The 12,259-nt window shown below is 68.5% G+C and overlaps 2 protein-coding genes and 1 long non-coding RNA gene across 3 annotated transcripts; 1 reads left to right on the forward strand and 2 right to left on the reverse strand.

The window, feature by feature from the left end:
* Positions 1 to 206: 206 nt before the first annotated feature.
* On the reverse strand, positions 207 to 5,472 carry DDX51 (DEAD-box helicase 51). The gene is made up of 15 exons (XM_030336928.1): positions 5,175 to 5,472; positions 4,936 to 5,087; positions 3,840 to 3,990; positions 3,379 to 3,524; positions 3,213 to 3,284; positions 3,016 to 3,122; positions 2,750 to 2,858; positions 2,519 to 2,664; positions 2,184 to 2,370; positions 1,991 to 2,106; positions 1,788 to 1,904; positions 1,514 to 1,615; positions 1,347 to 1,410; positions 1,117 to 1,251; positions 207 to 902 (listed from the first exon to the last, which is right to left on the reverse strand). Exons 1-15 carry the CDS (start codon positions 5,467 to 5,469, stop codon positions 876 to 878), a joined length of 1,926 nt encoding a protein of 641 aa, XP_030192788.1. The 5' UTR covers positions 5,470 to 5,472; the 3' UTR covers positions 207 to 875.
* A 121-nt stretch (positions 5,473 to 5,593) lies between these two features.
* NOC4L (nucleolar complex associated 4 homolog) lies at positions 5,594 to 11,424 on the forward strand. Its single transcript, XM_030336757.1, has 15 exons — positions 5,594 to 5,748; positions 5,953 to 6,073; positions 6,758 to 6,864; positions 7,143 to 7,250; positions 7,452 to 7,601; positions 7,674 to 7,773; positions 7,914 to 7,948; positions 8,352 to 8,402; positions 8,505 to 8,616; positions 8,820 to 8,880; positions 9,095 to 9,205; positions 9,316 to 9,476; positions 10,193 to 10,275; positions 10,407 to 10,520; positions 10,600 to 11,424. The coding sequence occupies exons 1-15, from the start codon at positions 5,632 to 5,634 to the stop codon at positions 10,720 to 10,722; spliced, it is 1,554 nt and encodes a 517-aa protein (XP_030192617.1). The 5' UTR covers positions 5,594 to 5,631; the 3' UTR covers positions 10,723 to 11,424.
* On the reverse strand, positions 7,440 to 9,009 carry LOC115528552. The gene is made up of 3 exons (XR_003973293.1): positions 8,760 to 9,009; positions 8,087 to 8,238; positions 7,440 to 7,520 (listed from the first exon to the last, which is right to left on the reverse strand). It is a non-coding gene; the product is annotated as an uncharacterized LOC115528552 (long non-coding RNA).
* Positions 11,425 to 12,259: the final 835 nt, after the last annotated feature.

Raw genomic sequence — 12,259 nt, forward strand, 5'->3', positions numbered from 1 at the left:
GTGTAGCGCGTACAGAGGCGTAAGCTGGTTCTGCGCGGAGAACGCTGGTTTTTGTCTCTAAGGGGTACGGACGCGTTTAGCTGGAGATTCCCAGCTTGAGTGCTTCCTACCCCTGCCACACGCCCCCCCGCGGGCAGCCACGCAGCCCAGCCTGTGCTCCGCTTACCCTGCTGATTCCTTCAGGACAAAGGACCACGGCCCGACCCTGGTTTGTAAGGTTGTTTTAATTTCGGCAAACGAACCGTGGAAACAAACCCTTGGCACAGCAGCGGGTCAGCGCTTCTGAAGCAACGGAACGTCGTGGCGCGCTGCCGGGCTTACCCCGCTCCCGCGTGGTGACTGACGGGAAAGCGCGTGTGGTCTGGTCCACGCCGACGCCACGGGGATGCAGGCACGCCACGCCGGGACGGCGCCAGGAGACGTCACACGCCAGCCAGCCCCTGAGCCAGGTGCCAGTGCGGGACGCAGGGCCACCTGTGTGACGCGGGACGGCGGGCACCGTGGGGACCCAAGTGGCTCGAGGCTAAACCCCTGAGGCTGCCCTGCCAGCTCTGGACCGCGGGAACGGTCCTACTAAGCCCTGCTTGCAGAGAGCACCGTGCCCAGAGGCCACCAAGCCTCCCCAGACCCTCACCCTGGGCCCGGAGCCAGGCCTGCTGCAGGGACCGTCCTGGGGCCGGGCACGAGGCGGCAGCGGACGGGGGGGACAAGCACCCTCTCGGCCGGGCCGGTCGCTTCTTTGGAAATCCGAGAAACCCGTCTTCTGTTCACATGCGCGGCAGGCGGCGCTCAGGATTTTCCGGAAAGGAGGTGGCTAAGCCCAGCAGGTGGCACGGGGTGGGAAGGGGCTGCTCTGCAGCGTCCCCTGAGCGCGTCTAGGCCGCCTTCTGTCTTCGCTCTTCCTGTGGAGGGGAGAGGTAGAGACTCGCACGGTGCCGGCCCCCTGCCCCCGTCCGCGGCCCCGCCCTGGCGCCCCAACCCTGAGACGCAGCACCTCCGGGTGCTTGCTCAGGAAGTGCGGTTCTGGCCCCGGCCCCCCTTCCCGCCCTCCCACCCTCTCCCCCGCCCTCGCACACGTTGTCAGATGCGTGTCACGAGAACGCCACGGCCCCTCACCTTGACGGCCTGCTCCAGCCGGGACAAGGCCTCCTCGTAGCGAGGGACCAGCGGCCTCAGGAGCTCGCCGGGGATGTCGTGCCGTGCCAGCTCCGGTGCCCCCGCCTCGGCCAGCATCCGGAGGAACCTCCTCTCCTGCAGGCCAACGACGGGGAGGGGTCTCAGCCTCCCCTCGGCCACCGGCCGAGCCCCCCCCCGCCGTCCCCCCGGCAAGCGCCCCGCAGACTCACCTGCACCTTGAGCAGCAGCGTGAAGGCCTGTCCGGTTCTTCCCGCGCGGGCGGTTCTCCCGACCCTGAAACCGAGCGCAACCACCTCGAGTGCTGGCCCCCAGGGGTGCCCCGGACGGTGGCTTCTCTCCGGGGCCCTTCCCTCCAGGACCAAGGGACACGCCTCACCGGTGCACGTAGGTCCGCGGGTACTGGGGGGCGTCGTAGTTGACGACCAGCTGCACACCCTGCACGTCGATGCCTCGAGCCGTGGCGTCTGTGCTGATGAGGCTGGGAAGCGCGAGGGGCTCAGACCCCGCCCGAGGCCGGGAGCCCCTCTCCCTCCGGCCCTGCGGGGAACACCACCGACTCCAGGGGGGAGCTTCCTCGGGGGAAGTGCGCCCCGGACGGCCCAGGCCGGGACCTGCCGTGAGCGTCCGCTCCCCTCCTTCCGGGTACTCACAGCCGGATCCTGCCCTGCTCAAACTGCTTCAGGACCACCTTTCTCTGGCCAGGCCCGCAGCGGGAGGAGAACTCGGCCGCCGCCACGCCTCCGAAAGCCTGGACTAGCACGAAGAGCCTGGGCGGGAGAGGCGCGAGGGAGACAGGTGGGCAGGGCCCGGAACCCGCCTCCCCTCTGCTCCCCTCCGCCCCCTCGGGCCTCACCTGTGTGAGTTCTCGCGGGAGTTGGTAAAGCAGAGGACCCTGGAAAAGTTCCCCTCCAGGATCAGGTGCAGGATGACCAGCGGCTTCGTGCGGAGGCTGCAGGGGACGTAGCAGTGCTGCGGGGACAGCACGGGGTCGGCCCCGCCCCAAGCACCGTCGTGCGCCCCCGCCCCGCCCCGTGCGCCCTGCTCACCGAGAGCCCTGCGGGGAAGGTGTACTTGCCGCCCGAGTCCCCGCCCGCGTCTTTGGGGCCCCCGCGTGCCGGCCCCGTGGAGAAGAGCCGGGGCTGGTGGAGGCCCAGCTGCTGCAGCCTCTCAGGGTTCTGTGTCAGGGTGGCCGAAAAGAGCAGCTTCTGCAGCGGCATCTGAGGGCAGCAGGTGCTGGAAGGGGAGCGGGCGGTGGGCCGGCGACCTCGGACCGGCCGGCACACGCCAAGGCGGAGCGGGTCGGGGAGACCGAGGGGAACCGCGACGGGACCCACGCTCAGGGTGGCCCCACCAAGCTCAGGGCGGAGTTCGCTGCGTGTACCTGGCGGCAGTGGCGGCCCGGAGCCGCCGCCTCTGGAGCAGAGCACAGGGCTCCTCGGCGCTATCGCTCGGGAAGGCCGCCTCCACCACCCGGGGCAGCCAGGACTGGTGCATGCTGTCGATCATGCGGTCGGCCTCGTCGATGACCTAGGAGAAGCAGGACGCCTGGAGTCTGGTGGCCGAGGTCGGTGTCGGCTCCGAGCCCGGGCCTCCCTCCAGGCGCCCGACGTACCAGGAAGCGGAGATGCCGGAGGCTGAACCCCGGGGTCTGGTCGACGTGGTCCACCAGGCGGCCAGGGGTGGCCACCACCACGTCAGCCAAGCAGCGGAAGCCGTCTGCTCTGTGGAGCGGAGAGCGGCTCAGCAGAAGCCCCCATGCAGACCCCCAACCCAGGGGAGACCCGCAGACAGCCAGGCTTTCTGTTCTCGCGGGGGCCGGACGGCTACGATGCGGCTGCTCCCCGCTCCCCGAGGGGCCCACGACCCATCGAGACCTACGTCCTCTGAACGAGAGTCTCCTGCTCCTTGACCAGCGATTTCTGCCCGGTGATCAGGGCGACACGCAGAGGAGTGGCGTCCGTGTAGACGTTGAACACTTTGCTCACCTGCGGAAGGAGCGGCCGTCACCGACCCGGTACGGAGTGCCACAGTGACAAGGACCCCGGGTCTGACTTCAGAGCGTGGGGTGCACATACCTGCTGGGCCAGCTCCTTGGTGGGCAGCACGACCAAGGCTCGGACCTGGCACACGGCACGACACAGCAGGGCCTGTGGGGTGGGGTGGGGACAGCCACCGGCCTCAGCAGAGCCGGTTCCCTGTCGGCCGAGCCCCCCCTCCGAGGACGGCGGTCCTCACGCTCACCTGTACCACGGGGATGACGAAGGCCAGGGTCTTCCCGCTGCCCGTTGGGGCAGACACGCAAAGGTCGCTGGGCCGGTAGCCGCCTCTGGCCACCAGAAACCCGTTAGCTGTGCTCTCCAGGAGAGCGGGAATCACCGCGGCCTGGACTGGACAAGGAGGGACGACAGGCACGTTTGTGCCGGAACCACCAGAATCGGCAAGGCACCGAAGCCCAAAGGAGACTTGTCCCCCATCTATGACTTCCAGGCTGGGCTGTTCTCACTTGAGGACGACACCGGAGCCTCTAGGGACCGCCAGGCCCGGGCGGCCAAAGATGCCCCAATCCCAGGCCACGCTTGATGCTGGCCCTGCCCAGGGCCCGTGTTGTCAGCTGCTGTGCCACGGCCTTGCCGCTACGGCTCTGGTGACTCTGGGCGAGGAGGCTCTTGAAGGCACCTCCCCCTCCCCGCCACCCCGAGCACCTGGAAAGTAGGAGGAGATGCCATGTGCCCGCAGCTTCTTCTGCATGTCAGGATGGACGGCAGGGATGTCCTCGATAGGCACCGAATCTTCAGTGACGCTCTTTCCGACACAGCTCGGCTCAGCCAACCACGAGGGCAGGAAAGGCTGGACCTACCGTAAAGACAAAGGGGCCAAACGAAGACTCCAGGGCCCGCAGGGTTAGGGGAACAAGACCAGCGGAAACTAAGGACTCGTGACACTCAAACCGAAGAGGCCACAGCAAGGCAGGCCCCACGAGCCTTCTAACGCATCTCCCGGCGTCTCCCCACCCCCACGCCACCTCTAAAAGAATTAAGCAACGCGCACTAGAAAGTACCTCTCCCCTGAGCAAGGTCACCGGGGGAGCTTCCTCTCACACCCGCGGTTAACGTCCACACCCTGAGCCTGGCCTGCAAAGCCCTCCGTGACCCACACTCACCTGCCCCCAACCTCCTATTGCTGCCTGAGCCTTAGCCATACAAACCTCGTTTTGCGTGCCACAGCTCACTGCTGCCTCAGGGCCTTTGTGCCACAGCTCACTGCTGCCTCGGGGCCTTTGCCCTGCTTTCTCCAGTCCACCTTACCCAGGCTGCCCCCTGTCTTCTGGTCACAAGTCAAGGTGCACCTCCACACTGGCACGGACACAAATGCTCCCCCGCGCACCCTGGCAAACCTACCGTTTCCTTCTTGGTGATCACCATCACCCAAGAGCTCTGTAACTTACTAGCTGCTTCTTGAAAGCTTGCACTAAGACAGCTACTCCTTAGACACGCCCACCAACTAAGAGAATATGTTTTAAAACACTGCTGTGATGCAACCCAGAAAACGTTTACCCGCAAGCTTCACTCTTAGCTTTATTATAATCACAAGCAAAATTCTAAGCTGACGTAGAATTCCAGGCACCAAGAAGAAAAGTGCAAGACAGACGACTGAAGTCCAAGCCGTTCGCTTGCTGAACAGGTGCGACCCTCGGAGCTACCCCACCAACACGGGCTGGATCCGCGACAGCCGCCCGCCCCCGACTCCCGGCCGAAGCAAAGCCGCGGAAGACTTTCCTTCCCACCCCGGGCCGCTCACCTTCGGCGCCCTGCTTCTCTCAAAGCCCCCGAGCAGAAGGGCGTGGGCGGGAGGCCCCGAGGCCTCTTCGGGGGGCCGTTCTCCCGAGTCCCCCGGCGGCCCCGCGGCCTGGGCGCTCGCGCTGCTCTCCCCGGGCTCCTCCTCGCCGCTCCCTGCGCGGCAGGAGCGGACAGGGGCGGCGCGTCAGCCCCCCACCCCCGCGGACCCGGGACCCCCGTCCTCGCCCGGCCCGGCCCCACCTGCGTCCGCGTCCTCGCCGTCCACTTTCCGCCGCTTCCCCCGCGGCGCCTGCGGGCTCCCCGGCGGCCCGCCGCACTCGCGCCTCCGCGCTCTGCGCGGCCGCCGCCGCCGCCGCCGTCCCGCCGCCTCCGAGTTCTGCGCGGCCCCCGCGGGCTCCTGCTGCTGCTTCCGCCGCTGCCGCTCTCGGGCCCGGCACTGCAGCCGCTCCAGCAGCGCGCGAGCCCGGCCGTCCGCCCCGGGCTCCGGCCCGGCCGCCTCGGGGCCCGCGTACCGCGCGACGTGGAAGAGCGCCATGCCGGCCGGCCGCACGCCTCTCGGCCAGACGCGCGGCGATGACGCCAGAGGCGCGGGGCGGGGACGTCGTGCGGGAGGCCTCGGCGCGGGGCGGTGACGTCAGGGGCGCGCCGGACGGCGGCTCGAGAGTCCGTGAGTTCCGCGTGGGGCGGCGGCGGCGGCATGGAGCGGGACCCCAGCCCCGGGGGCGCGCGCCGGGCGCTGGGCCGCCTGCTGGAGGCGGTGCTGGCGAGTCGCCGCGAGGCCAACGCCGTGTTCGACATCCTGGCCGTGCTGCAGGTGGGGGCGCGCGGGGCGCTCGGCCGGTCCCGGGTCGGAGGCCTGGCAGGGGGCGCGCACGCGGGCCGACGGCGGGATTCCCGGGCGTCTGCTCCCGTCTCGCGGGGCTCCCAGGTCGGGGAGGGGGTGTCCGGTGGGAGGGTAGCGTCGCGGCCCTGGGTGAGGAGGGAGGGCCGGCCCCCTGCGACCTCCGTGTCCCTGCAGTCGGAGGACCCGGAGGAGACCCAGGAAGCGGTGCGCGCGTGCAGCCGCCTATTCGGGGCCCTGCTGGAGCGGGGAGAGCTGTTTGTGGGCCAGCTGCCCTCTGAGGACACGGTCATGGCAGGTGAGCCTCTCGCAGCACGCGCCGGGTCCAGGGCCTCGTGTCTGGAAGGGCTGGAGGGAGACTTTGTCAACACGGGATGACCTCACACGGCCTTACCTTGGGTCAGGGGAAGGGCACAGCAGGGGCTCCCCGTGGGGAGGGACCATTGTGCTCAGGGTTGGGGTGAGAGAGTCCGTATGTGGTCTGTTTTAGAGCAGAGGTTGAGCGTGCTGCGCTTTTTCAGGGTTTTTGTTTTGTCTTATTTATTTTGAAAGAGCATGAGCGGGGGAGGGACTGAGAGAGAGAGAGACAGAGGAGGCGAGAGGGAATTTTAAGCCGGCTCCACGATATCAGTGCAGAGCCAGACACGGGGTTTGAACTGATGAATATTGAGATCACGGCCTGAGCTGAAATCAGGAGTTGGGCACTCAGTTGACTGAGCCACCCAGGCGCCTGTTTGTTTTTTTGGGATCACTTGTAGGATCTGACCCTGTTTAACGTGGGCAGCCGGGGTTACGCGTTCCCACCGCTGGTTGTGTAGGTCTTGGGGTGAAGTGAGGCGAGGAGGGTTTCCCACCCCGCACCGGGTCTGGGGCCACGGTGACCCGTTGCCGTTCACGTCCGGGTGGGGCTGCGCAAAGAGCGGAGGGGGGAGACCTGCGTCCAGCCTGGTGTGTGTGGTCTGACCACCCTGCTCTGCCTCAGGGTCCCAGGGGGCGACGCGGAAGTACAAGGTGTGGATGAGACACAGGTACCACAGCTGCTGTAACCGCCTGCGGGAGCTTCTGGCCCACCCCTCCTTTGAGGTCAAGGTGAGTCAGGTCGTCGGCCTTGCCTCTGCCCTGCGCGTTCCCTGCACCCCCAGCCGCCAGGCTGCGCACACTCGGGCGGGGGTGAGGCCGCAGGCTTCTGCGCGTCCGCGCTTACCTGAGGACGTCTGGTTTTCTGTCTGCTGGGTTTCCTAGCGGCCGGTGTTGTTCTGTGTCCCAGCGCGTAGGGGAGCGGTGTCTTGGGTGCACTGAGACTTAGGTGCCGGGGAGGTGACGTGTGGTCGGGCCACCTCAGCCACTCCCTCGCCCGCTTTCCCCAGGAGCTGGCTCTCAGCACGCTCATGAAGTTCGTACAGCTGGAGGGAGCACATCCCCTGGAGAAACCCAAGTGGGAGGGCAACTACCTGTTCCCTCGCCAGCTTTTCAAGGTGGGGGCACAACGGTGTCGGGGGGGGGGGGGGCCGCCAAAAAACCTCTGGGCGCAGCCGGGACGGGCCTTCGCTGCAGGTGGCTCCGGGACGAGCTGCTTCTGCCACACCCTTTACCCCCGGGGGGACGGGGGAGGCTGTGGGGCGTGGCGGGCACCCCGGCTGGGCCCGCCGGGCTCACCTCCCTGCCCGGCCCGCCAGTCGGTGGTGGAAGGCCTGCTGTCTCCGGAGGAGGACCACTCGCTGCTGGTGTCGCGGTTCCAGGAGTACCTAGAGCACGACGACATCCGCTACCACACGATGCAGGCGGCCACGGGTGTCGTGGGCCAGGTGGCTGACAGGTACCCCGAGGTGAGCCGGGTCCCGTGTCTGGGGGAGGGGTGCGCAGGGGCTGCGCCCGAGCTGATGCCAGGCTTTCGGCAGGTGCCGCCTGCTTTCTGGAACAACGCCTTCGCGCTGCTGTCTGCCGTGAGCCTCCCCTGCCAGGAGAGCAGCTCCTCCAGCTTCTACGTGAAACACGCTGGTGAGCGTCCCGGGGGGCGGGGGGGGGGGTGGGGGGGGTGTAGGGGGGGGGGGGGGTGGGGGGGGTGTAGGGCGGGCGGGGGCACCCAGCGAGCCGCCGCCTCTTTCCCGCACGCTCTCTGACCCCTGCCTTCCCTACAGAGCTGTCGCACAAGTGGAAGGTCGCTCATCTGAAGGTGAGACGCTCCGGGGGGCGCGCTGGGGACAGGGCCCTCTCCACGCGTAGGCAGCACGTGTGGGACCCAGAATTTTCCGGCTCAGACAGCCTCGAGGCTCCCTCACGGGGACGGGGGTGGGGTGGAGGCCGCCGGTACCTGGCTCCCAGGCTCTTAGCGGGCTCCTGGGTGCCGGTGTCGTTGCCACGTGCGGCCCTGGGTGCGCTGTTCCCCGGCTGCTCTGCGGCCGTGTTCTAGGTGCGCGTTTCTTCTCGCTTTGCTGGAACTTCTCCAGTTCTGGGTTTTTAGTTCTTACGCAGGGCGGGAGGGAGGCCGTGAGTGCCGTTTCCCCTTCCGGGGTCCGGGGGCTGGGGTGGGGGCCTTGTGTGCGGCCTTGACGGCACCCCCACCCCCTCCCCCGCAGGAGCACAAGAAGGCCTTCCAGCTGATGTGGCTTGGCTTTCTCAAGCACAAGGTACTGGCGGGGTGGGGGGCAGGTCCCCGGGTCTGGGCCGCTCTGGCCCACGTGGGTCTTGGGGTGAGGCGGGCGCACCCACCGCTGCTGCCTCCCCGCCAGCTGCCCCTCAGCCTGTACAAGAAGGTGCTGGTGATCATGCACGACGCCATCCTGCCCCACCTGGCCCAGCCCACCCTCATGATCGACTTCCTTACCCGCGCCTACGACGTGGGTGAGTGCCGGGCTCCCCTCCCAGCCGGCTGGGCTCCCGGAACTGGGGCTGGAGGAGCCGTCCTCAGGGCCTGGTGCATGCTGGAGCCCGAGTCCCCTCCCTGGCGGGACGGAGCCGGGGGCCTCCTGCTCTGTTGAACTCACCGGCGCGGGTGGCGGGGAGCAGGCCTCGTTGAGGCTTCTCAGCCGCACGTTGGTCTGCAGGGGGCGCCATCAGCCTGTTGGCCTTGAACGGACTTTTCATCCTGATTCACAAGCACAACCTGTGAGTGTCGATCTAGGACGCCTGCCTGGGTCCAGCCGTGCGCGTCTGCCCCTCTTGTGTCCTCTCCCTGTCCTGGGCTGGGGGTCTGCTGGGCTGCCCTAGGGGAAGTTGGGGCATGACAGGGTCCCTGGGAGCCATGATCCATGTTTTCACTCCGTGTCCCCCCCCCCCACCCCCCTGGCTTGCGTGCCACTCCTCACCCCTGCACCCCCAGCGAGTACCCTGATTTCTACCGGAAACTCTACGGTCTCCTGGACCCGTCTGTCTTCCACGTCAAGTATCGGGCCCGGTTTTTCCACCTGGCCGACCTCTTCCTGTCGTCCTCGTGAGTGCCGGAGAGGGGACTCGGAGAGGGGACTCGGAGGGGCTTAGACTCAGAGCAGGGGCCGGGAGTCTGGGCGACTGGGGGTCACTCACGTTCACCATCCTGCCCAGCCATCTGCCCGCCTACCTGGTGGCTGCCTTCGCCAAGCGCTTGTCCCGCCTGGCGCTGACGGCGCCCCCCGAGGCCTTGCTCATGGTGCTGCCCTTCATCTGCAACCTGCTACGCCGACACCCTGCCTGCCGCGTGCTGGTGCACCGCCCGCTGGGCCCCGGTGAGCGCGTGGTGGGGGGGGTGCTTGGGGACCTGGGAGGGGAGTGGGGGGGAGCCTGGGGGCGTGGGGACCTGGGAGGGGAGTGGGGACCTGGGAGAGGAGTGGGGGGAGCCTGGGGGGCGTAGGGACCTGGGAGGGGAGTGGGGGGGGAGCCTGGGGGCGTGGGGACCTGGGAGGGGAGTGGGGGGGAGCCTGGGGGGCGTGGGGACCTGGGAGGGGAGTGGGGACCTGGGAGAGGAGTGGGGGGGAGACTGGGGGGCATAGGGACCTGGGAGGGAAGTGGGGGGGGGGGGAGTCGGGGCTTGGGGACCTGAGAGGGGAGTGGGAACCTGGGAGGGGAGTGGGGGGGAGCCTGGGGGGCGTAGGGACCTGGGAGGGGAGTGGGGGGGAGCCTGGGGGGCGTGGGGACCTGGGAGGGGAGTGGGGGGGAGCCTGGGGGGCGTGGGGACCTGGGAGGGGAGTGGGGGGGAGCCTGGGGGCGTGGGGACCTGGGAGGGGAGTGGGGGGGAGCCTGGGGGCGTGGGGACCTGGGAGGGGAGTGGGAACCTGGGAGGGGAGTGGGGGGGGCTTGGGGACCTGGGAGGGGAGTTGGGGGGACCTGAGAGGGCTCAGAGACCTGGCAGGGGAGTGATGGGGAACCAGGAGGGTGGGGGGCCTGCCCCCAGCGGTCAGAGCTCAGGAGCAGGCCGTGAAGCAGGGCCCGGGTCTCGCTCTAGAGCTGGATGCCGACCCCTACGATCCTGCAGAGGAGGACCCGGCCAAGAGCCGCGCCCTGGAGAGCTCGCTGTGGGAGCTGCAGGTGAGCTGTGCGTCCCCGTCCCCAGCTCCCCCGGGGGCTGCCGTGACCGGACGTGTTCCCACCGTGTGGTGCCGTCCGGGTCCCCGGGCTGCCCTGGGGAGAGGGTGGTGACGGCCCGTGTGCCTCTCCAGACCCTCCAGCGGCATTACCACCCTGAGGTGTCGCAGGCCGCCAGCGTCATCAACCAGGCGCTGTCGGTGCCCGAGACCAGCGTCGCACCCCTGCTGGAGCTCACGGCGTTCGAGGTGAGGGCGCGGGGCTGAGGCCTGGGCGGCTGGGGTGCAGGGCACGGGCGGCGTGGGAACACCTGTCCGTCCCTTGCAGGTGTTCGAGCGGGACCTGAAGAAGAAGAGGGGCCAGGAGTCGGTGCCCCTGGAGTTCCTCCCGGCGCAGGGGCTGCTGGGCCGGCAGGATGATCTCTGCGCCCAGCACTTCACGCTCAGCTGACCCTGAGCGCCCGCTCCCCGCCCCCACCCGTGGTTTTGTAGGGGAGAGATGGGGGTGGGCTGCGGGTGGCGGGGCGGAGTCCGGGGAGCGCCGGCCTGTCTTCTGACTGCTCCGGCGGCCGGGTCTGCGGGCTGGTGGTCACGGTGCCGGCCGTGCACGGAGGGCGCCTCGTGTCCACCCGCGGCCCCCCACGGCTGCCCCCCGCCTCTCCCCTCCTCCGGAAGTCTCTCCCTTAGCCGGAGCCCGGGTGGGCGCGGGGCCAGGGTGGGGGTCGGGGGCTGCGGCCACACGGGGCTCTGGGTGCGCTGGGCGGTGGCTTCTGCCAGCCGTGTGTGACCCCCCGGGCCCCTTACGTCCGAGCGTCTGGGCCACACCCCTTCCCTGCTGCAGCTGGACTGTGACCTGGGAGCCACAGTGAGGGTTCGCTGTCCCGGTTAGTCGTGGGCAGCACGGAGCACAGGCCACCTGTTTCCAGTCGAGCTGAGGAGGACCCACCTCCCCGTGGTCCCAGGTGCGCGGCGGGCGTGTCTGCCCCACGAGGGGCGGTTACGGGTGGAGCCACCGGACCGTCGCGGCCCCCGAGTGGCGTGGGTGCTGGCAGCTGCAGGCCGGTCGTTTGCTGTGTTTCCGGGCTCTCTCTTCAAGGCCCCGTTTCTGCCGGGCGAGCTTGGTTCCCCTCCGGCGTGAGTCCGGCTTCCTCTTTAAAAGCGTCTTGTTGGGGCGCCTGGGTGGCACAGTCGGTTAAGTGTCCGACTTCAGCCAGGTCACGATCTCGCGGTCCGTGAGTTCGAGCCCCGCGTCAGGCTCTGGGCTGATGGCTCGGAGCCTGGAGCCTGTTTCCGATTCTGTGTCTCCCTCTCTCTCTGCCCCTCCCCCGTTCATGCTCTGTCTCTCTCTGTCCCAAAAATGAATAAAAAACGTTGAAAAAATTTAAAAGCGTCTTGTTTAGGGAGAGGGTCACGTGAGTGATAGCCGCTCCCGTGGGCTTGGGGGCCTGGCGGAGATGCAGGTGTGGTGCAGAGCCAGGGAGGGGGCGTCCCTGGTTCTGCAGCCTCTTGCCTGAGCCCCCCCTCCCCGCCCCCACGGGAGCACCTGGAGTCACAGCGGGCAGTGGTTTGGCCGCTCGGGTCTTAGGGAGCTGCCCCGGTGGCCCAGGACCCTTGTGTGCGTGGTGGGGACGCGGGGTGAGGGGTGAAGGGGTGCTGCTTCTACGTACACCTGTGTGGTTTTAGGGATGCTAGCGCCCCGCCCCCTGGTGGTACCGTCCTGGCCCCATCTCAAGTCTGCTTCTGCCCCCGGGCCTTTGCGCTGCCTTCTCTGCAGCTTTGCTCCTGCCTGCGGACCCCAAGCCGAGGGAGGCCTCAGGGAAGCCTCTGCCTGTCGGTAACAGCTCCGGGCACGCACGTGGGGCGGGTGCCGCCTGTTCACGGCCCCGCTGCCGTCGGTGCCCCGTGGACGGTCCCTGCCACCCTTCCCAGAGACCGAGGGAAGCTCGTCACGACCTGGTCCTCGTCTGGTCCCCGGGGTCCGGGACTAA

Source organism: Lynx canadensis, chromosome D3, assembly GCF_007474595.2.
Source record: "Lynx canadensis isolate LIC74 chromosome D3, mLynCan4.pri.v2, whole genome shotgun sequence".
NCBI lineage: Eukaryota > Metazoa > Chordata > Mammalia > Carnivora > Felidae > Lynx > Lynx canadensis.